The sequence below is a fragment of the Leucopleurus acutus genome (genome assembly GCF_964270905.1).
Source record: "Leucopleurus acutus genome assembly, chromosome: 7".
Lineage (NCBI taxonomy): Eukaryota > Metazoa > Chordata > Mammalia > Artiodactyla > Delphinidae > Leucopleurus > Leucopleurus acutus.
Window position 1 is genome coordinate 105,018,433 of NC_139150.1, and position 24,783 is coordinate 105,043,215.

The window sequence follows — 24,783 nt, forward strand, 5'->3', positions numbered from 1 at the left end:
ATTTATATATCAGTATCCTCCCAAATAAAAAAACAAGTCTTTATTATTACATTTCCAACTCATAGAACTCCAGGCTGAATATGACTGGACATATATACACACACAATCACAAATTTCTGGAGTCATCTCCCACACCCCTTCTCACAATTTGGCCGAGTTATGTCTCAGGAAATCTTCCAGTTCAACCCCATACACCAACTTGGGATAAACAGAAACCCTGAAGTCTTGTGGTTTTACCCGCCACTCCAAAGTGCTGTTACAGGTGGAATATCTGTTGGAGGAGGTATTTCTGCTGGGTTAGAATACAGCTGCAGACTCTGCGTGTGGTTAAAATGTGCATCTGCATGCCTTCTGACCTGCAGGCTTTGTGCCTTCCCCTTTCATTGTCTTGTCCTATCTCTTGCCACACGGGTTGCCTTGCAGGCTGTAATAAAAATATATCTTCTATTCAGAATCATCCTGGACGGCAGGTGGTGCAGATGGGTAGGACGGCTACATATTAAGTTACTGAGTCTACAATTGAGAAATCTGCACTCTGGGGTTCTAACTCAAAATAAATATTATTTCAAGGTAAATAAACTACTTGGCTGGCTAGTGAAATGCTTAATTCTTTCTAAAACCATAAATGCCAAGTAGACTTGTGCTTTATGCTACATCCCAAGACAAAAATCAGGTAACCTACATCTTCAGAATGATCCACAGAGCATCCCTTCCTATTTCTCCCCTCACTGCTGAGAAATGCCTCTGGAGCCTGAAGTTTAATATACGCAGCTGGGGTTACTTGGTGCTCAGGTAAAAATCGCCAAAAGGCCCAACCTTGATTAACACCAACTATTTATTTAAGCCTGATGGTACCTGGATGGAGGCTCTCAATGGGAAAAGAAGGATGTAGCACGTGGAAGCTTGGACGAGCTGAGGGCAGCTCTGCTAACAGACTCAGCTGGCACAATGGGACATGACCATTGAAGCCAGCAACCTTCTGAAAACATCACTATCACCTTCAAAACCCATGCTTTTTTTTTTTCTAATCAGGAAATCGGGGGTGAGGGGAACATTCCAAGAACAAGGGCAGCCAACCTTCATGAGGTACCAGGACATGCTCTGGCAAAAATATTTTCACCTTCCTAAAGTTATATGCTGTCTTCAAGTCCAACTATATTGTATACGTGTGTGTGTGTGTATTTGCTCCTTTTCTGAAAGCAGAAAAGGGAACAATTTTTTTTAACTCCGAAGTTGGTAATATTTGTAGAATATTATTTTGGTTGGTTGTTGTTTATGACTCAGAACACAGATGAAATCAAAACTTCTGCAACTGTCCCTAAATTCACATCTTTAAAAGGTCCTTTTCTCCATTCACATGAATTCATCTGAATCATTGCCGTCCTGTAGGAAACAAAACAGTGAAACCATAAAAGCCTTCGAAATAAATAACTTGATTAAAAAAATTTACAATTAGTATTAGGTAACAAGCCTCCTTATGCCGAACTGCAGAATTCAGAGTAAAAAGTAAAATAATTATATTCACTCATTTCTTCTCTATCTTTAACTGCTAGTTGTTTAGAATAGCTACATTAGCAGCTATATTCTCTAAGGTGTCATTACATGGCCTGGATTGCCCAGCAATAAGAGACCAATGATTCCCAAATTAAGAAGTAAGGCCCAATGACTTAGTATAAGATGTAACAAGAGTGACCAAAAGGAAACGTAACTCTTCCTTCAACAAATATACCATAAAATGAAACCAAACAAATACTGCCTCAATGTTTTAATGCCAACAAAGTTGCAAATATGCAAAAATATTTTTGACCTAAATTCCATTACTTTGAGACTCAGGGTTATCACGTATCTGTTATTTCACAAGATGACTTCTTTTCTTTTTTTTTGCGGTACGCAGGCCTCTCACTGTTGTGGCCTCTTCCGTTGTGGAGCACAGGCTCCGGACGCGCAGGCTCAGCGGCCATGGCTCACGGGCCCAGCTGCTCCGCGGCACGTGGGATCTTCCCGGACCGGGGCACGAGCCCGTGTCCCCTGCATCGACAGGCGGACTCTCAACCACTGCGCTACCAGGGAAGCCCTTTTTTTTTTCTTTTAACTGAAAAAGTCAGCAGGAAACTACAGGCTAGGTATCAAGTTAGCTGGCTTGCCAAGCTTTTGATGAAAAACATCTTACATGATGGTGGTATATAGTGTAAACAAGTCCTGAAGATCAAGTACAAAAGTAGAGCCCCAAACTCCCTTCTGGGCTACTACACACGCTAAGAAAACTGCTCTGGATGCCAACATTCACTAATTATGTGACTTCCGGGACATTTGCTTGAAAATGTCATAACTTGAACACAACACTGTTTTGACTTCTCTCTCTTTCCCGCTGCTTTATACCTGACTTGTTAGAGAGGGAGAGGACTTACGCTTATAGGTATGCTATATGCTTTTCTCCTTAATAACTCCTATTAAAGATGGGCAGGGAAATAGGAGGAACAGGTGGAAAACAGTGATTTCTGTGAAGTCTGGTTTGATCTCTAGTTTCATTCAGCAGGCTTCTCTGTGCTTCTCTTCAATTAGCACAACGAACCGAGGCCACAGTAAAAATGCCTTGGATAATTGTACAAAAAGAAAACTAATGTTTGTAGTCTATCCACGCACCAGAACTCTGACTGCCTGAAAGTTCTAAACTGAAATAACAGCATTAGGGATGTTGAAAGAGTCAGCCTGCAACTTTGAAGGTCAGCTTTAGATGCCAAACACTGAGGATGTTTGTGTCCCCAAAACTCACTAAGATAATGTGGCTTGGGGCCAATCCAAGTAAATTACTCCCTATAAAGGCTGTGGGTTAGATCTGCAGAGTTGCCATGTGTCTGGGGATCTGTGTTTGGGATTAAAGTAACGTTTAAATATATAGCTGCGATCCAAGACTTGATTTGGACAATTTTTGTATTTTAGATTCCCTTTAAGAGTCAATATGTTTTTCAGCGTAGCAAAATAGGTTTCTTGTCGTCCACTTAAAAAGTGATATGCAAATAAAATGTCAAAAGTAACTGCTGATGGTTCCTGAGGCCTAATTTAGAAAGATTAGAAAGAAATTATAGATTGAAGAGAATTATTCTACATAGGAGAGCAAAAACTCAAAATTAAAACCAACCTCAGAGTGGAAGACTAATATTTTTCCTGATGAACTTATATAAGCTAAATTAAAAATTAAGTCATATCTTATGTAAACACCAGCCTTTGACTGAAAATCAACTGATCATGCTGCCAAAGTGGATCAAAAAAAGGTCTGCGTCCCCTTAACAGAAGACAGTTACAAAGAGAATGAAAGCCCATCCTTTTGAAGTATGGGGAAAAGCTGTGTGAGTCCTACCACTGTGAGAGAGAGAGAGAGAATGGAAACACCCAATGCAAAACTTCTCAGAAATTTGAACCCGATTCCAACCTGGGCCTCAGGAACAGAGGTAGCAGCAACGGGGGAGAGAGGAAAGGCAGAAGGGTTAATAATCCTTTGGTCTACAAATCTGACTTCCTAATTCTGGAACTTTTAACATCCGTAGCTATATTATGGTGCTGTTTGTATACATATGTATATTTGCGCGCGCATGCGCGCATGTGTGTGTGTGTTTATTTCTTAATTCCAAAACAATATTCAAACTTTGAAAATCCATGATGAAAATGCCTGAGGTCATAACATAATATACGTGCCAGATTTCTGCTGAAAAGTTGTCTCTAAATAACAGGAAACTTCAATAGCAACAACAATCACAACAAAGACATTAGATTTGGGTTATGTTAAAGACTTCTGCTCAACTGTTAAACTGTTTTCTAAGAATAGTTTCCAGAAGGGATTAAATACGTCTCATCTTCTGATACTGATACTGTGTGTGTAAATAACAACTAAGGACTACAAGGATAAGAAATAGTAATGACCGTTTATATTGTCTAAGTCAAAGAAGAACTTTCACACACATGACCTTGTTTAAATTTCAGAACAGCCTCAGGAAGTAATATGTCTCCTTTTATTGCTGATGAATACTCCTTCTGAGAGGTTAAATAACTTTATTAGTCTTATCCAATTAGTAAATGACAGTTTAAGTGTCTAAACTTCAAATTCAAGGTTCTATTTAATTACATAATGCTACTCTGGAATTTTTCAGGAATAAATTATGAAGATACATCTCTGACTCATAAAGGAGACTCATAAATTTAGTTTTTCAAAGAGACAGGAATAAAAATATTGTTCTTATCCATTTTTAGAAGGATATATAGCTATGAACAAGGTGTAAAATCCTATTAACAATTATAATTCATGCACTGAATATGGGGTTTGGCTAGGTAACCCTTAAGGGACCTTAAATTCTGTTATTTCCAAGCATCTAGAGCAATTCTGTTTAACAGTATTTTTTGCTGTGACGGAAATGTTCTATTTCTACACTGTCCAATATCATAGCCACTAGCCACACATGGCTAGTGTGACTGAGAAACTGAATTTTTAAATTAAATCAAATTAAATGTAATTTAAATAGCCACTTGCAATGAGTGCCCAGTGCACTGGACAACACAGATCTAAAGCATCATACCTTATACTATAAACATTCAACATAGCAAATATATCCACCTAATTTCAATTTTCCGCAAAGACTGTTTAATAATAGCTAAATTGTACTATCTCTAGACACTTCAAAATAAATTTTGGGAAAGACACGTGGATCACCATTTCCCTTTATCGTAGGTCCTGAGGAACATGAAGACAACCAATACTGCTGTTTAGACTACAAATAAGATCTTTTGTTTCATTTAACTGAAGGTGATAATTTTGTCCTCGCTCAATTACAATATAGAATCTACGGTCACATTAACATAGAACGGTAATAGATAAAGGCACTTTTGCATGCCTGCAACTAGAAAAGAGGGGAATGGGGAATGGGAAAGTCCTATAAATACTAACAGACCCGCACTTCACAACAGACAAGGTGTAACAATCTCTTTCCACGAGGTGACCTACTTAAAAACAAACACAAGGCAAAGTCCACAGGGAAGGGTGGGGGGCGGTCAATGTCTAATAGAATCCACCTGAGTGTATGACTGTTGCCAAACCACATCAAGCCATCTGCAACATGTGAACCAACACTGGCCAGAAACTCGGTCATTAAAAACTTAGTGAATTATTTCAAGCCACAACATTAGAGCAAAGAACTTGAACATACCTGATTTGAAGACATATTCTCAACTTTCATTAGTGATGAATAGCTCCTAGAAGAAAAAACACATTTAAAGGAAGGTTATTTGGCTGCCAAGTATCTCATGAACCTTTACCAGGTATCTAGCAATGCTGAGGGCCTTTCGAAGAAAATATAATCCCTGCTGAGCTCAAGGAGATTGCAACATATAAAGGATAAATATCTATGACAATAAATAACATGTGCACTACACTTTATAGTTTACAAACACGCTTGCTCACTCATATCACGTCACTTCCACAGTAACAGTGAAGTGGTGGCATTATTCAGATGAGGAACTTCATCTATAGCCAAGAGCAGACATGATTCAGACCTGAAGTACACTGTCCAGACTATAGATCTACAGGAATTCAAAAGAAGAAACACATTAGTGTGGAAAGGGCTGTCGGGGTACTCTTCTCAGGTGACATGTAACCCAAACTGAGCCTGACAAGTAGGGAGGATGACTGAGGAGGGCAGATGCAGAGATCGGCATGAGCAAAGGCAAAGAGATGGTACTTACAATGACATTTCAAACCAACTCAGGTGGAGTCTGAAAGCCAAGTAGCGGGAAATCAGGCCGGATGTGTGGGGCTAAATTACCTTGTCCTAACTATGTGAGTCAAAGCAGTGCGATCAGCAGGAAGCCACAGTACACGATTGAGTAGACAGATGAGATTCGACAAGTATTTATTAAATATCCATGATGTATAAGACCCTGCGCTAAGCCTGGGGAGAAAATGGAATGGGAAGAAACGAGAAAATGATGAATAAGACAAAGCCTAACCCCAAAAAGCTTATCAGGAAAGGAAATAGGACCTATTCAGTAGTGGCTACATAAAAAGTTCTAGTAAAAATACATAAAGAGACAAAGGAAAGTCAGACCACATAATACCAGTGTTTTAAAAAGTGTAATCCGGGGACTTCCCTGGTGGTGCAGTGGTTAAGACTCCGTGCTCCCTTGGGACTTCCCTGGTGGCGCAGCGGTTGAGGGTCTGCCTGGCGATGCGGGGGACGCAGGTTCGTGCCCCGGTCCGGGAGGATCCTGCATGCCGCGGAGCGGCTGGGCCCGTAAGCCATGGCCGCTGAGCCTGTGCTCCGCAACGGGAGAGACCACAGCGGTGAGAGGCCCGCGTGCCGGGAAAAAAAAAAAAAGACTCCGTGCTCCCAAGGAAGGGGGCCTGGGTTCGACCCCTAGTTAAGGAACTAGATCCCACATGCATGCCGCAGCTAAGAGTTTGCATGCCACAACGAAGGAGCCGGCGAGCTACCACTGAGGAGCCTGCAAGCCACAACCAAGGAGCCAGAGAGCCACAACCAAGGAGCCTGTGAGCCGTAACTAAGGAGCCCATGTGCCACAACTAAGGAGCCCACCTGCCACAACTAAGTAGTCTGCCTGCCACAACTAAGACCCAGTGCAACCAAATAAATATATTTTTAAAAAATAAATTTAAAAACATAATCTGTAGCAGAGACAAGAGAGGAAGAAGGGCAATTAAGGCAAGGAGACCAGTTAATGACAACGGTACTTACCATTTACCAAGGGCCCTTTACTTGCTAGGACCTGTATTATGTGCTTCATAAATTACTGCTCATCCCCACAACCACCTCCTAAGGCAAGGGATAGCAGCAGGCCCACGGTACACACAGGAGTTACGGAAGCTGTCCAAGGTGTCACCGCGAACAAGTGGGGAGGGAGGTTTTGAACCCAGATCTGACTCCCAAGCTTATAGTCAGGCCATCGTGCTCCAGTCCACCGCAATATCCCACCTTGAGGGCATGAACGCAAGGGGTTAACGGCTGTGCCGGTAAGAAGGGATAAATCTGAGAGGAATCAAAGATGACACCAAGGTTTCTAGCATGAGTGATCTGAAGGAAATAATGTTACAACTGAGAGAAATGGGAAAATGTTGCAAAGAAGATGTACTTGGTTTAGGACAATGTCACACTCAAAGTGATGGTGGGACAACCAAGTAAATATGAACTGTAGAAACTGGAAACTGAGGACCAGAGGGAAGGAGACTTGTCACGGACAGAGACAATGAGCTGGGAGACACCCAGAGAGAGAGAGTAATGATGCTTGTAAGAGTCAGTGGTATCAATAAGATATAAACGGACAGATAAGATCAATAAGTTGCATGAGCAGAAAGAGAAAGCCATGTTGATAAAAAAGTAGTTAAGAGCAGAGAACCTCACTTCCAACTTTATTTTAAAATCACCTGTGAAGATTAAAATATCTTCAAGCGCCCAGCTGTGGGCATCTACGAGCCAGGTTCAGGAACCACAGGGTCCGAATTCCCAGTCATATGAAAGCAACACACAAATTACCCTTCTTTAGGCCACACACCTCCTCTGCGCTCCAACCCATTAATCCAACTGCCTGTCTGACTTTTTCGGGGGATGCCTCAAAGACACTTTCAGATTCCTATGTCCATACCCAACTCATGGTCTTCCCTCCAACCAAAAACAGTTTGGTTCCTTTCCAGCATTTCCTAGCTCAAAGAACAGCACCACTATCCATTCCATTTCACAAGCCAGAATCCCCGCAGTCATTCTTTTCCCTGCCCCTCCTCTGAATCCAATCTATTTTCAAATCCTCGTCCAGTTTTGAAAACTATTTCTCATTGGTCCAGTTCTCTCCGCCTCCACATCACCACCACAGCCCAAGCGACTAACTCTGTCATGTGGACAGCTACTGGCCTAGCCACACCCCTACCTGGCACCCTTTCCAATCAGGTCAGTCACATGACCTTTCCAAAACACAAACCTCATCACACTACCCCTGACTTAACACTCTCCAATGACCTCACAAAACCCTCAGCCTGAAGACAAACATGACCAACAAGGCCCTGCTGGACTAGCCCTTGATCCCTGGGCTCCCTCACCCCTGCTGCTCCAGACGTTTGGGTCGGCTTTTAGTCCTGTGATGTGGTCTTTGCACACACGGTTCCTTCTGCTTCCGGTACTCTTTCCACTGCCCCTGCCCTTTTAACTAGCAAAATAGTTTGGATCTTAGCTCAAGCATCACTGTATCAAGGGAAGCTAATTTCAGTTACTCATTCACCTGTAATGTACTGACAAGTCACTCACTGCATGTGCAAAGCACAGGGTCGCATTCAAGGAGAAACAGGAATGCAGAAGTGCTGCTTTGAGGGAGCTTATCATTAAAACAAAGACCTGTGGCACAACACAGCATTATTTATGGAAGGCAGCAGCAGTAGTGTGTGAGAGAGAAACAACAGGAGGTACAGCGAAAGCAGCCACTTCTACACCTGACCATACCATCCTTTCAATCACTGGTCTCACCATTACCTCCTTGACACATCGCCAATAAACCCTTCCGACAAGTTTTCTCCTTCCTAATATCCCAGGAAACGTACAGTCGTTCCTTAGCACTTACAGCATGAAATTCTGGACTAAACAAAACCTTTTAAGTCACTCTCCAATGTACCTAATTTCTCATTCTTTTATTTGCCTTTGAATCACCTTGACTCAGGTCTTGCCAACCTGGGCATTCTTTGCCTCACAGGCAGCAAGCTACAGTAGAAGTGTGGACTTCAGAATTACAGACTTGAGTTTGAATTCCTGCTTTGCCACTGATCAGCTATAACTTTTCACACATTAACCTCCTTGCTAAAGTAATCTCTGCCCCCAAATCAAGTTCATGCCAATTCTCAGACTGACGACACGCTTACCTGTGACTTGCCATCTTACCTGGGTCTTGTACTTTCCTGACTTCAATCACCTGAACCTCAGGTTCCAATTCTGATCTCTGAGACTCCCAAATTTAAATATCCCCATCTCAGGTAAACTCAGGCCCCACCCTTGGTCTTTTCTGATCTGTTATTGACTTGCTTGTTTCTTCCGGTTTCAATGTTCAGATGGTGAGCTTCATTTTGATGTTAATAGATGTTTGTCACAGTATGACAAAAGCCAAGTAAGTGAATACAAGATCATACCCTGAGAAAAGCATAATTTGAAAAGAGACATGTACCACAATGTTCACTGCAGCACTATTTACAATAGCCAGGACATGGAAGCAACCTAAGTGTCCATCAACAGATGAATGGATAAAGAAGATGTGGCACATATATACAATGGAATATTACTCAGCCATAAAAAGAAACGAAACTGAGTTATTTGTAGTGAGGTGGACAGGCCCAGAGTCGGTCATATAGAGTGACTTAAGTCAGAAAAAGAAAAACAAATACCGTATGCTAGCACATATATATGGAATATTAAAAAAAAATGGTACTGATGAACCTAGTGGCAGGGCAGGAATACAGATGCAGACGTAGAGAATGGACTTGAGGATATGGGGGCAGGGGGGAAGGGGAAGCTGGGACAAAGTGAGAGAGTGGCATGGACATATATACACTACCAAATGTAAAACAGATAGCTAGTGGGAAGCAGATGCATAGCACAGGGAGATCAGCTTGGTGCTTTGCAACGACTTAAGAGGGGTGGGATAGGGAGGGTGGGAGGGAGGCGCAAGAGGGAGGGGATATGGGGATAGATGTATACATATAGCTGACTCACTTTCTTGTACAACAGAAACCAGCCCAGCATTGTGAAGCAATTTTACTCCAATAAAGATGTATTAAAAAAAATAAATAAACACAGCAGGTAAGCAGTCTGTAACCATGAATCCAACTACTGAGATGAAACTGACTACGACACATTGCAGGGAGCCACGGACACTCTTCCACAGAATCTGTGGTGTCCCCTGGGAGACTCACAGGTACCTGCCTGAAGGACCTCTCCAAAAACTACATGGAGACTGAGTAGAAGCTGTTCTGCTTCTCTAACTTTCCAGGCAAGGTCACTTCTAAGGCTCTGACTACTTTCAAAACCTATGGAGACTCTCTTTTGCTACATCCTCTTACTCTATGTATGGCTTACAGTGTAGCAGGTACGGAAAGAACATGCCATGTGAGGCTCCCTCCCTACACCTAACCCTATACAAAGATTCTCTAAACTAAAATCCCACGAGATACTAGGCTGACAGGGCAAGTGTGAGCTAAAAAGCTGTCTAAAGAGCTAACGAACAAGATGGGTAAGTGAGAATTAATATGTGAAGCCTAAATAAGGGGAACTTTTCATTATTGTGTGAATGAATAAAATGGTTAATAGAAGATGTTAATATACTGCTATCATTTAGCCCCCACACTTTGGCGTCCTCCCAAACAATCTAAATATTTCTTCAAAAAACTACCTAAAAGGATGATCTTTATGTAGACCTATCTACATTATCAGATCACTGGAATTTCTGCACACCGAGGACAAGGGTAAAGCACTCATTTGCAAGAGCAAGATGGAGTTCTGTCTCCAGGGGCTGCTGCTCTTTTCATCTGAGAAGGAAGTTGGTGCCTTCTGTGTTGTGTGTTCTGTTCTGATCCCGAGGCTAATGGATATACTCCTGACTAGAGTTCAGAGAACCTGGACTATACAATGACAATTCCATCCATTTTTTTCCTCCTGGTAGAAATTAGAAATGAAAAGCTTACTGCCATTCCTGTTCAGAAAGTTGAAAAAAGGAGTCTAGAGTCTAAATAATGGCTTTAGAATTGGAAAGAAGTTGGATATCTTCTGGGTGTGAGGCTGTTAAGGATTTCTTCCCTGAAATCATCTGGAAGCACTGGGGATACTGTCCAGGATGAGACTATCTTCTCAGTTTGTCTGTAGAATCCCCTGAAGACTCAAAAGTCAATTTTCTTCAGCTATCACAGCAACTAAATTGGACATTCCTTACCAGATGGTCCAAACAAAAGAATCAACTGTTGGTGAAATTTAATGGCATTTTCCTTGTCAGAAAGGCAAGCGAAAGACTTCAGAATGAGAAGATTTTGTAGGCATAGCCTTTGATCTCTCGTGTGGAAGAGTCAAAGACAGAAATTAAAGTGATGCTAGCACTGCAAGTGTATAAAAACAGGTTACAGAACAAGTCCGAAGCTTAGAGCTTTTTGCTGGAGTTTCACAGAAGCTGCGGAATGGACTGAACAGAGGGCAGAAGAGAGTGGTAACAGTGTGTGTGAGCTTGAGAATCAGACCGAGACAAGCTACGTGCCTCTGAGCGAGTTACTTAACTGCTCCTCAGTCTGTTTCCTCTTCTACAAAATGCAGATGATCAAAACATTTGCCTCACATGGCTACTGTTAGGATTAAATGAGATAATGCAGTAAAGCACAATACAGTGTTGGGCAGATGACAAGTGTCCAAAAATGTTAGCTAATCTTTCTTATTGAATGTTATAAGTAGGGACTTCCCTGGTGGTCCAGTGGGGAAGACACTGCACTTCCAGTGCAGGGGGCCTGGGTTGGATCCCTGGTCTGGGAACTAGATCCCACATGCACGCCACAGCTAAGAGCCCACACGCTGCAACAAAGATCCCGAGGGCCACAACTAAGATCCGACGCAGCCAAATAAATAAATATTAAAAAAATATAAAGACCTTACAAATCTAAAAAAAAATGTTGTAAATAAATTAAGTGACATTACATTTCTAACATATAATATTATGTCTCTAAACAACATTACGGTAGAGTTTTAAGAGGCACAAAAAGGCATGATTTTAATTTTTTCTCCACTCCGCACTAAAAGCAAAAAGAATAAACTAGTCTAAATCCTGTATCACTCAAAATTCCACACATTTTTCAAAACTAATGGTATTGGTAATTTGTCTTTCACTCACAACACAAAATGGACTCACAATTCTACGTCAAATTGAACGTTTAAATCTCTGCATCAGTCTGTCTCATGCTGGCGGCTTATAACTTGGGGTAACACTTCCGGAGTTCTCCATTTGAATATTGTATTGTAAATGCAGTCACTCACCCTGTTTTAGCAGAACCCCCAACAGGGACGCGTGCATATGGATAACGAATAAATACCAGTGCTTGATCATAAAACCTCCACTCTGGCCCAATGATCTTTCTAATAATCCAGGGTATTCCAAGGAAACTAGGTCAGGACAGGGCAAGACAGCTCATATTGATCCTATACCCTTCCCAAAGGAATCAATAACTTTTTTTTTTTGGTATACTTATCACAAATGAAATCTATGGAAAATAATGGGAAAAAATCTAGGAATTCTGTGACTAGAAGTGGCAGGATTAATTTCCTTCTTTCTCAAAGAAAAACTGAGGCCCCTTCAGGTATAGTACTATGCATCTATAGAGAGTCAGTATAGTAGGCAGAATAATGATCTTACTCAAATGTCTACATCCTAATCTCCAGAACCTGCGAATATGTTACCTCACATGGCAGAAGGGACTTTAATTAAAGATCTTAGATGGGAAGGGGTGGGATAGGGAGGGTGGGAGGGAGGGAGACGCAAGAGGGAAGAGATATGGGGATATATGTATATGTATAGCTGATTCACTTTGTTATAAAGCAGAAACTAACACACTATTGTAAAGCAATTATACTCCAATAAAGATGTTAAAAAAACCCAAAAAAACATAAAACTATACAAAAACAAAGCTCATACATATCTTCTTTAGACTTCACCCTATGGAAATTTAGAGTTGTAATAAAGAGAAGACTATAAATTGTCTGCTCACTGCTTGACACAGTGAGAATGGAGCTGATAACCTGGCACTCTGAAAAGGCATGGAACCTGTCTTGGTGAATAATAATGAGGAATGGAAAAAGAGAGTGGATAAGGTAAGATGATGAAAGTACAATGGTTCATTGTGTAATACAAGCAGGAAGAGAAAAGTAGTTCAGCTCTAGAAGTTCTTGTGACCCTGAGAGCATTGAGATAAATGACATTTGCAAGGACTTCTGGGAAGATGCTGAAATGAAAGTGCCCGGAATGCTGTCCAGCTACTACTCAGCACTATTTTTCTAAAAACCAATAGATTCCAGAATTCATTCCCTTTCTGTTAATAGAGTTCCTGTGATTTCTCTCCATTTGTGTCCGATTCACTTATTTAAATTTAATTTAAAAGAGGTTTGATGTTCAATTTACAAAACTGAATAAATTTTATCATTTTAAAATAAAATTAAAATTAAAAAAGATCTTAGATGGGGAGATTATCACGCAGTATCTGGGTGGGCCCAACGTCATCACATTGGTCCTTAGAAGCAGAGAAGGCTGTGGTCAGAGAGGGGGCCGTGACTATGAAGGGGCAGAGAGATGCACTGTTGCTGGCCTTGAAGAGGAAGGAGTCACAAGCCAAGGAGTGTGGGTGGCCTCTAGGAGCTGGAAGGTAAGCAGATTTTCTCTTAGAGCTCCAGAAAGAAACACAGCCCCACAGACACCTTGATTCTAGCTCAGTGAGAACTATTTTGAACTTCTAACATGAAGAACTGTAAGATGATAAATCTATGTCATTTTAAGCCACTAAATTTGTGGTAATTTGTTATAGTAACAATAGAAAACTAATACAATCAGTATTTTCATGGCCTTATACACTAGAATTTCAGGATCCAAGATGTGTTTTAACTACTATTTATTGTTTAAAAATGCTGTGTTTTGGAGCAGGCCTCTCCACATTAATTACTTTAAACTTTCGAAATCTATAAAAGAGAGGTTTTAAAAACAGCTTTTAAGAGTTACTAACACTGGCCTTTAGAGCTGAGACATTTTCATTCAAATACCATAGCTAATGTAAAACACTCAATATAGTATCTCTTCTTTACCTGAAGATGTTTACAAACCAAACTAAGATTAAAATTAGTTATTTTATTTTGTACACTCTCATATCCTGCCCCTATAAAAGGGCAATTCATTTGACCAACACATTAGCATAAATGCCTTATTCTAACTCATTTAAGGCTTGGAGCTCATTATATGTCCCTTCATCTACCAGAATACCAGAATACACTTGTCCCTCGGAATCCATGGGGGATTGGTTCCAGGACCCCCCTCAGATACCAAAACCTGCGGATGCTCAAGTCCCTTATAAAAATGGCATAGTATTTGCATATAACCTACATACATCCTCCCATATACTTTAAATCATCTGTAGATTACTTATAATATCTGACACACTGTAAATGCTGTGTAAATAGTCATAAAGGTAAATGCTATGTCAACAGTTGCCAGCACAAGGGAAATTCAAGTGTTGCTTTTTGGAACTTTCTGGAATTTTTTCCACCCCCAATCATTTTTGAACCATGGTTGACTGGATCCGTGGATACACAGGGCCAACTGTACCATTCTTAAAGGTTAACCCCTAATTAAATCAGCAGTGCAGACTCTCCAAGGTCAACGTCAGTACCTTAACTCCAACATACCTAAGTTCGTCCATCTCCCTCTTCTTTTTCATCTCTTCCTTTTCTTTCCTTTTCATTTCCTGAATCTGGGCTTTCTTCTCATTCCTCTCTTCGCGGTCTCTGCATTCTTTCTCTGCCTCTAGGTCTGGGAACCGCTCCATTTTGGTCTTTTCCAATCGGTTCAGGATCTCATTCACTTTCTTCTCTACTGTCACAATTTTCACCTTGAGGGAGATGGAGAGAAAAAAAAATACTGAATCTTTATGTTTTTTTTCTTCCCCCCAGAATAGGGCAGGGCTTTCCAGCAGCTTAGTAACCCAGCTTGATTCCCTTTAGGAAAGAGACATCGCACTGAGTCCTCAACAGCAGAGACAGACACCCACTCAGCGCCAGGGCACTGCCACCTCCGGTGATGTTCACACTTACGTCCTTCTGCCTGTGAAAGCCTATCTGTCCCACATCCATGTCGGCCGTTTTCTTCAGGTTAGACCACGGGGTATAAACCACATTGACGTTGTTCATCTTGCAGCCTGCCAAGAGAGACTGTCTTCAACATGTGGGGAGGAGGACGCTGAGCAATGCATCCCCTCACCCACAATTGTCACCATAATCCAACAAAGGAAAAGGCTGAGAATGAACAAGCCACCAAGTGTTTGAAACCACAAAATACTTTTTTTTTAAAAAGAAGCCACCCACAAAGGCAAATGGGAAAGCAGACCAGCAATTCAAGCTAAAGTATTCTGATGAAAAGCAGGGTCAAGAGATCAGCTTCAGAGATCTTTGAGACTCTCTAAAATTGAATGCAAATTTTATTGTATGTGTTTTTAAACAGAAAAGGACCAAACAGGTTTCCTCAGATTCTCAAAGAAGCCCTTGATGTAACAAAGGGTAAGCAGCAAGATAAAGTGATTCAAGACACCGGCTTCTACCCTGCACTACCATAAACCAGCTGTGTCGCTTTGGGAAAATCCCCATGGCTCCTGGCGTCTCATCTGAAACATGAGGAAACTGGACTAGTTTAGTAGAGCTTTTTGGTTTTTGTTTCTTTAGCTGTGGAACCTCTTTTACCAAAGAAAACATAACAAAGTAATCAAAGCAGAGATGCTCTGGAGGAAAGGGGTGCCAGGTATCCTGCTCACCCCTCCTCCTCTCCCCTCACCACCCCCCACTTCGTGTTTCCCCTCCACCCCTGACAGCCTCCCAGGCGGCTCTGAGAATCACAGTTTAATCACTGGTCCAGTGCTCTCTAAGGCCCTTCTAAATTAGATGGCAATACATTTCAATGGTTATTAAGTGACCATGTACACTGGGGAAATCTGGTGAACACGACCTTACCTAAGCGATCAGTTAACATCGCCAAAACTGAGGCAAACTGGCAGCATGTGCCTCCTGACTGTAATGCACAAGACTTCACTTACATAGTATTCCTGCCACAAAATGCGTAATGTGGTCCTACTGAACAGGAAGCATCAGACCAAGCCAAAGCGGTCTCCACTCTAAAAGTGTCAACGTCTTGAAAGACAAACAAGTGTCCAGATTAAAGGAGACCAGCGATACATGACAAGTGAATAGAACGTATGATCCTGGATCAAAAAATAAAAATGCTATAAAGTGATGGTAGTGGGACAACTGACAAAACTTACATATGAACTCTGTATAACAGTATTCTACCGATGTTAAATTTCCTGAATTTGACCACTGTAATGCAGTTGCTTACGACAATGTACTTCTTAGGACATGCTGAACGGTCATGACGCCTGTGATTTTCTTTCAAATGGTTCAGCTAAAAAAACATTGCGTGAATTACAGGGAGAAGGCAAACAAATACGGAAAAACTGTTGATTCTAAATTTTCTTTCAACTTTTCTGTAGGCTTGAAATTTTTTTCAAAATTAAGTAAAAAAAAAAACAACTCCATGTGCAAGGCACTGTGGGAGATACAAACATGGATCAGATGATGGATCCTGCCTTTGAAGGTTAAAGGAAGGCAGATAAGTACATAAATAATTTCAATGAAAATTAGAAGTTATCAAGTGATATTGGAAAGATACAGGTAAAGAGTTAAGGGAGTTCAGAGAGGGCAGTGGTCACTCAAAGCTGGAGGAAGGAAAAGGCTCCGTGGGAGAGGTTAAGTTCCTTAATTCTTAATTTCTTAAATTCAGCTTCCTCATCTATAAAATGAAAGTAATATCTTACTTCAGTAGAGTTGATAAATGAACAATTTGTAATGTTCTTGGCACAGTGCCAGGCATGTAATTAACATTCAATGCTAGCTGTTATTACTATTACTATAACTACAGTGTAGCCCTTGAACCTTAGCTCGAATCTAGACATGTGATGACTGAGCAGGAGTGTAACATTGAGGGCAGAGGGAACAATACAAGCAAAGGCACAAAGCAGGAAACCAGCAAATATCTGCTTTGGCTGGAGTATGAAATACATGAAGGGAAACAAAGTCTGTGGTCAGATCAGAGATGCTTAAATGCCAGCTTAGGAAGTTTGGGTTTAACTGTAGAGGAAAGGTGAAGGGTGTCACAGACAGTGTCTAAGCTTTTAGAAAGTTTAATCTGGCAAGAGATTATAAAATGAATAAAGAAGAGGCTGACCAGATTCCATGACGACAAACAGCGCTGAAGGTGGTCAACCAGGGAGGGAAATATTTTAGTAACACAGTGACGCAAATGTAGTGTACTTAGCAAATCTCACAGCAAAGACAATCTTCTTCACTCCTCAGCATCCTCTGCTATTGACTCCTGAGAGTGAGACGCTTGGGCTTAGCTCCTTATGAGTGAGCTATCCCTGTGGAAGGCTGAAGAGGAGAGAAGAGTGATTCAGTGATTCAATGACTCTTCCTCTTTTCTGTTTTCTTTAGAACTAGTAAACTATAAAGGGATTAAGAAGAAAGAGGCCGGGCCAAGAATAAGAGCAAGAGTCCAAAGCTCTTTTAATAAATTCACATCTGCTAGCCAGGGGCACGAAAACACATTAAAGAGGTTGCAACACACAAGGAAGGAGGATAATGACGTAGTTTCAATTTTTATTATTTTTCTTTCCATAACCAAAGATTTTAACTGGAAATCTGAGGAGCTCTTCTTCTACTCATAAAAATGCAATGTCCTAAAACTAACTGCAATTTAATGATTTATGGAGTTGAAAATGAATGGCTCTGTAAGACAAGACTTCCAGTTTCTTTGGCTAGGCACCTGATTCAGTAAATCTGCCGAGTGAGATGCAGGAAACGCAGCCTAAGTGATGGGGGAGGGAGCACACTGCCCAGCTCTTCTATAATCACCAGCTCCCGGTACCTGCCGTCGTCTCTGGTCTGCCCCATGCTTATCTTCTATGCAAACCATATTTTTTCCGAACCCTCTGGATCACCCCTCAATTTTATATCAAACCAAACTTACCTCTACCTTATCTAGGTCCATGTCCTACAACTAAAATCCAGTCTACTAGCTCATTCCTAGCAGAATACCATCACCCAGCTCCCCTTTATAACTGCCTCCTCCACTCCATTAATTGTCCTTCTTGACCTATACTGACTTGACAAATTAAATCTTGTACAGTAGAACTAAACCAGCACCAAGGCCAATACTGCAGGTCCTACTTAAAACATGGAGGCCAATTGTCTCAACACTCTTTGCACATTAGAATCACCTGGAGAGCACTGTAAAAATACTGATTCTAATGCATCACCCTAGACATATTATTTAAGATTCTCTGGGAGATAACAAGATCAACGGACTTGACACCTTCACAATTTACAGAGAGAAGAAAGTATGGAAGGAGAGAAGGAAAGAAAGAAAAAGTAGGAAAGAGTAATTGAGAGACTTGGGTTCTAGAATCTAGTAAAAAGTAATGGAAACAAAGACATCAACCAACATTACAAATAAAGCCATGAGACACATCTCTTGCTTGGCAATTAACATAATGTAATTTCCAAAAGTCTTTCTACAAGTAACGTTAGGGGTAGGCAGGTCTAGACAATTTTCTTTTTTTTTATTAATTAATTAATTTATTATTTATTTTTGGTTGCATTGGGTCTGTTGCTGTGTGCGGGCTTCTCACTGTCGTGGCTTCTCTTGTTGTGGAGCATGGGCTCTAGGTGCACGGGCTTCAGTAGTTGTGGCACGTGGACTCTAGAGCTCAGTCTCAGTAGTTGTGGCGCACGGGCTTAGTTGCTCTGCGGCATGTGGGATCTTCCCAGACCAGGGCTCAAACCTGTGTCCCCTGCATTGGCAGGCCGGTTCTTAACCACTGCGCCACCAGGGAAGCCCTAGACAATTTTCTATTCAAGGTAAAGAAAACAGGGTAAAAAAGGCTTGAGATAGGGCCATGAAAATTAGAGGGGCTGGGAGGCTGGCTTTCAGTTATCTGACAGGTAGTGCAACTGCCATCTTAAAGAACAAAACAGGGGAAAGGCATATTACATGTCATTCCCTTGACTCAAGCTAAAGTCAGTAATATGTTCTCTAAGATGTAATCCATTTCAGACACAGAGAAAGTGGTGCTAATTCTGAAAACACCTCTAGGAAAACTGACCTTGAATGCTATTGGCCTTCACAAGATGGGCACAGTCCATCAGTACTTCCTTTGGAATGTCTTCTATTTTCTCCCCCTGAAACACAAGAATAAACCAAATGGTCCACTACCTTGTCACTGATCAGTACTGGAGCACTTTTATAGGGCTTTGCTACCTTACTAGGCACCATTTTATTAAAAGCAGAGGCTCTTCAACTGTATTTCAAAACATTGAAAAACGAAGTCCATTGTGGAAATGTTTAAGAGAAGGCAGTAATATGGAAAATCCTGACTTAATAAGTGGGGAAGAAAACAGGGTATGAAAGAAAACTACTAAAATATTAACTGTATTTATGTCTGAGTAATTTTTCCCTCTTCTCTTTCTTACTTTCAGAAACCTTGTGGAGAAATGGTGCCTATTTTTGGCAATGGGAAGTCTTCTTAGCTGAGGTCCCTACAAACTTGCTCTCAAGAGACATCTTATAGTTTTGGGTCTCCATGATCTGGTAGGTCATCTACCCTCGGCATTAGTCAGGAACCAAGCTCCTGGTGTGTTAGATATAACCTTCTACCGTAAAAGAGAAAAAATACTGCTTCATTCTCTTTACAGATACTGTATCACAGTCAAAGCTGAATAAGCAAAGCCATTCCAAAAGAATAAAAATATCTGAGGCAAGAGCTAGTGGAAATCAACTCAGCACTTGGCTGTTAGGCATGGGATTACTGAAGCACTTCTGTCTGGGAATGCAATGTTTTATCTACCTAAATAGTTGAGATAAATTAAGTTTATTCCATTAGGTTTCTATTTTTTTCCTTATTTTAAATGTTTCAAAATGGAAATCTCAATTACCTAAATTTTCACCAAAAAATACGTGATTTAAGTTTGTCACTACGTTAACGCCACATCTCATCCTGTGAGATTCCCTGACCACTTAAACAGAGGAATCTGAATTTACCATCTTGATAACACAATGTCATCATCATGAGTATCAACCTTTACACTAGGCTCTAATATAGTGATAGTGATGCCTTCAGGGGCATCTAAAATACACAGAAGCTGACTGACCCTATACTAAATAAATCAAATAAATAATTAAAAAACAAAACAATAGCTACCACTTTTTGAATATCTGCTTTTTGAGTGCTAGGTACACTAAATAAATGGCCATATGAAATGGATAGTACTACGCTCACTTTGCCAATGAAGAAAATGAAGTTTAGCGAGGTGAAGCAACTAGGCCAAACTCCCCAATATCTAGTAAGTGACAGAGCTGAGAGATGAACCCAGGACTAACTAAAGCCATGCTCTAACAATTGGCCCCAGAGTGTGGTGCTTATGGAGTTTCTGTGGAAACGTACAGCTTCTTGGTCCTTGATATCAGGCTATGTCACAACATCCCTTCTTGCTACCTGTACCTATTGCTTTTCCTGAAGCAATAGCCTCTTCTTGTTTTGCTACTTCTAATATAATATGAGCAGACCAAATAAAATAAAATAAAATAATTCAGCTTAGCATTATGCATAAAGTCAGAGTAAACAAACTCTGCATGGAGAGTGTAAGGTACTCTCCACATGTAAAGGCCAGAATTTCGACTGTGGGCTTTGTGCCATCTGTGTTAATGAGATAAGCAACCTCTTGATAAGTGAGATTTTTTTCTATAGGTTTTCAAAAATCAAATAAGCCTAGGAAAAAAACACTTGTTGAATATCCATGATCTTCAAGGCTTGGGTTGAATTCACCTGAATTTGACAAAGAAAGAATGAACACACATAGTGCTTAGCATGTGCTAAGCACTGCTAATAATGCTTAACTGAAGCATTATTATAAATGCTTCAGTTATGCTAGCTCATTTAATTCTCACAACAACCCAGTAAGACAGGGACTGTCAGCTCCCTTTTACAGATGAGGAAACGCGCACAGCTGAATAACTTGCTCAGAGCCGCACAGCTGGTAAGCAGCAAGGCTAGGATACAAAGCTGGCAGTTTGGCTCCAGAGTTTGGGTTCTGAACTACTTATACTTAGTCTCACTGCATCTCCAACACTTACTTGGTACCTACTAAGTGCAAAGGGCTATGTCGTTTACTGCAGGAGATCAACCAGGTAAAAGTTCCTTAAGGAGCACATATTTTTATCTAGCACATTATGTGCTTCCAAAAGAAAATGAAATCGAACTCCTGTTCAAACAAGGTCTAACTGGTGGTAATGTGAACTTGGGACTACCCACCGTTATTTCCATTTTCTGATGCAGCAGAACCCAAAGGAAAAAATTTAATCTGAACCAAAAGGAAAGTTGGGAACACCATACTTTATCTTCTCTAGACTTAAAATAGTTCCAAAATGGCAAGAAGTTGCCTAGGAAAATTCAGAATTTTGTTCCAGCAAAGAGCTCACAATCTTCCTTTTTTTTTTTTTATTAACAACACAGTTCTCAAAAATATAAATAGAATAAGTAAAGATGTGGTAGAATGTTTTACCTTGTTAGTAAATTAAGGAGTAAATATTATAAGCATAATGAAGTAGCATCTTGTATTTATTAAAATGGTCAAAAGGTTGCTATTCTTCTGAAGTTATACAAACCCAAAAAGTTTTTGGAAAACCTATATATATCAGGTAGCATTTTAAACCAGCATAATATTTTCAAAGGGCAATCTGGCATAAAAGGAGTTATCAAAATGTTTTTATATTTTGACCCAGTAATTTCATTTCTGAGAACTACTCTAAAAAAAAAAAAGAAAGAAAAGAAAAGAAAAATAGAAAGTAGTTCATTAAAAAAATATTTCTTGTTGGGGATTCATAACGCTGAAAACTGTAAACAACTTATATTCTGACAACGGAGCTTTCAAATTAACTGTGGCATATTATCAACTCAAAGCAGCCAGTCAAAACAATAAATATGAAAATAATGCAGTAACGTGAAAAAGTTTGTAAACTGTCACTTTAAAAGTAATACAATCTTTTTGATATCGAGCTCCAAGAGCTGTTCATGTATTTTGGCGATTAATCCTTTGTCCGTTGTTTCATTTGTAAATATTTTCTCCCATTCTGAGGGTTGTCTTTTTGTCTTGTTTACGGTTTCCTTTGCTTAAAAGCTTTTAAGTTTAATTAGGTCCCATTTGTCTACTTTTGTTTTAATTTCCATTACTCTAGGAGGTGGGTCAAAGAAGATCTTGCTGTGGTTTATGCCAAAGAGTGTTTTTCCTGTTTTCCTCTAAGAGTTTTACAGTGTCTGGTCTTGCATTTAGGTCTTTAATCCATTTTGAGAAAACCATAATTCAAAATGAGACATGTACCAGTGTTCAGTGTAGCACTATTTACAATTGCCAGGACATGGAAGAAACCTAAATGTCCATCGACAGATGAATGGATGAAGAAGATGTGGCACATATATAGAATGGAATATTACTCAGCCATAAGAAGAAACGAAATTGACTTAATTGTAGTGAGGTGGATGGACCTAGAGTCTGTCATACAGAGTGAAGTCAGAAAGAGAAAAATAAATACCGTATGTGAACACATATATATGGAATCTAAAAAAAAAAAAAAAGGTTCTGAAGAACCTAGGGGCAGGACAGGAATAAAGACGCAGACGTAGAAAATGGACTTGAGGACACGGGGAGGGGGAAGGGTAAGCTGGGACGAAGTGAGAGAGTGGCATGGACATATATACACTACCAAATGTAAAGTAGATAGCTGGTGGGAAGCAGCTGCATAGCACAGGGAGATCAGCTCAGTGCTTTGTGACCACCTAGAGGGGTGGGATAGGGAGGGCGGGACGGAGGCTCAAGAGGGAAGGGATGAGGGGATATGGGGATATGTGTGTGCATATGGCTGATTCATTTTGTGTACAACAGAAACTAACACAGCATTGTGAAGCAATTATACTCCAATAAAAATGTATTTAAAAAAAAGTAATACAATCAACCAGGGGAAGCCAAGGTGGAATGCAGACTGAGACAACAGAACCTAAGTGTGTGACAGACATCACTGAAAGGCATGAGGTGGGGAGGGCAGGGAGCAGCTGACAAGTAACTTTGAAAAACAGCATTTTGAATGGAAACTGTAATTGCACTGTACTTTAGTTGATAAAGTTGTTTCTTATGGGGATACAGGCTAACAAATCTGAAACCACTTCCATATATACTGGATTCAAATAAGCAAATGATGGTGGATGGTGGGAGCCAGGCTTCCCACTGTCTGAGAAGGAAGTAATAGATAAGCAAGGAAGGAATGTGAGAAAGGCCCCTGTAGTAATGGGTTCATCAGAGACACCAGTCATGTTTCGCTTACTGTAGATACAGAAAAAATTATGCATACGAATTACTAACACGGGTTAGTATACATACACCTATTTCCTAGCTCTGTCACATGAGAGGGCCTAGAAGCAATGATACTCTAGTAGCAATGAGCACACCCAGAGTCCAGATCTTGATTTCTAAATACCATTTCCCAATAAAAGAAACCAAAGTTCCTCAGAGAAATGGCTGATCCTAGAGCTGGAGCAGGGAAAATACAAGATGAGCCTGGAGCATCCTGAGTCTCAGAAAGTAAGGAAGTGCTCAAAAAGTAAAATGACAGGAGCATGTCAAAGGAACCAAGAGGGCTTCCCTGGTGGCGCAGTGGTTGAGAGTCCGCCTGCCAATGCAGGGGACACGGGTTCGTGCCCCAGTCCGGGAAGATCCCACGTGCCGCGGAGCGGCTGGGCCCATGAGCCATGGCCACTGAGCCTGCGCGTCCGGAGCCTGTGCTCCGCAACAGGAGAGGCCACAACAGTGAGAGGCCCGCGTACCACCAAAAAAAAAAAAAGGAACACAAGAGCCAAGCTGGAAGAGTCAAAGCAGGGACAATTTTAGCAACAAAATGACACAGTACTGGATTATAACCCAAAGTAAAAAGTAAATGTGTGAGTCCATACTGATATAAGTAAATGATGAATTAAATACATGGGAGAGAAGAGACGAATCTTCCTTACAGAAGAATTCCAAACAATATATGCAGGTACTCCCCACACCAGGACGTGGAGCTCTCCCCCTTGAGTACAAGCTGGACTTAGTGACTTGCTTCCAAATAATAAAGTATGTGGGGAGAAGAGCAACTCTTTAGTGAAAAAACCTGACAAACATTACCCTGGCCAGGAGATCAAGGTTAACACCATCAGTGGTAAGTCCTATTAATGCATATACCCCTGACATGATGGGATAAGAGCACTCCACCTCTGTGCTATTGTTCCCCCAAACCCGTAACTCCAGTCTAATCATGACCTGATCAGTACTTCTCAAACTTGTCAAGGTCATGACAAACAGGGAAAGAGTGACAAACTGTCACAGACCAGAGACTAGGCAGACATGACAACTAAAATGCAATGTGTGACGCTGGACCAGATCCTGGAACAGAAAAAGGACATTAATGGAAAAACTGGAGAAATCCAAATAGAGTGCAGATGTTAGTTAATAGTGATGCATCAGTTCTGGTTTCTCAGTTCAGACAAATCTACCACGGTAATGTTAAGATGTTAGCAATGGGGAAAACTGGACATGGGGTATATAGGGACTTGTACTACCTTTGCAACTTTTCTGTAAATCTAAAATCATTCCAAAATAAATATTTTTAAAAATACTCATAACAATTATCCATCCCTATGATTCAACTACACAAAAAACAATAGATGGATATAAAGACAGATTGGAAAAACAGTGGTTTTATGTGACTAGGGAACATTAAATCTTTTCCCTTTACTACGATAATGCTGTTTTAAACCTCCCAAAGCAGCCCCTGATAACTAGGAACATATATGCCCTTGGTGAGGCAGGAGAATCACATGAGCCTGAAAAAAAG

The 24,783-nt window shown here is 40.7% G+C and overlaps 1 protein-coding gene across 2 annotated transcripts in view; it reads right to left on the reverse strand.

Moving 5' to 3' along the window:
* Nucleotides 1–231: 231 nt before the first annotated feature.
* The window catches only part of CCDC25 (coiled-coil domain containing 25), a 40,009-nt gene continuing 15,457 nt past the window's right edge, over nt 232–24,783 (reverse strand). The window contains exons 5-9 of one of the 2 annotated variants that reach the window (XM_082842649.1): nt 18,971–19,046; nt 14,856–14,959; nt 14,451–14,653; nt 5,196–5,241; nt 232–1,383 (exon numbers count right to left, since the gene is read on the reverse strand). In XM_082842649.1, the coding sequence (XP_082698775.1) occupies nt 1,354–1,383; nt 5,196–5,241; nt 14,451–14,653; nt 14,856–14,959; nt 18,971–19,046 (459 nt within the window). In that variant the 3' untranslated portion in view covers nt 232–1,353. Of the gene's footprint in view, nt 1,384–5,195; nt 5,242–14,450; nt 14,654–14,855; nt 14,960–17,149; nt 17,238–18,970; nt 19,047–24,783 lie in introns of those variants that run through there. The other variant, XM_082842650.1, reaches the window with a different exon arrangement.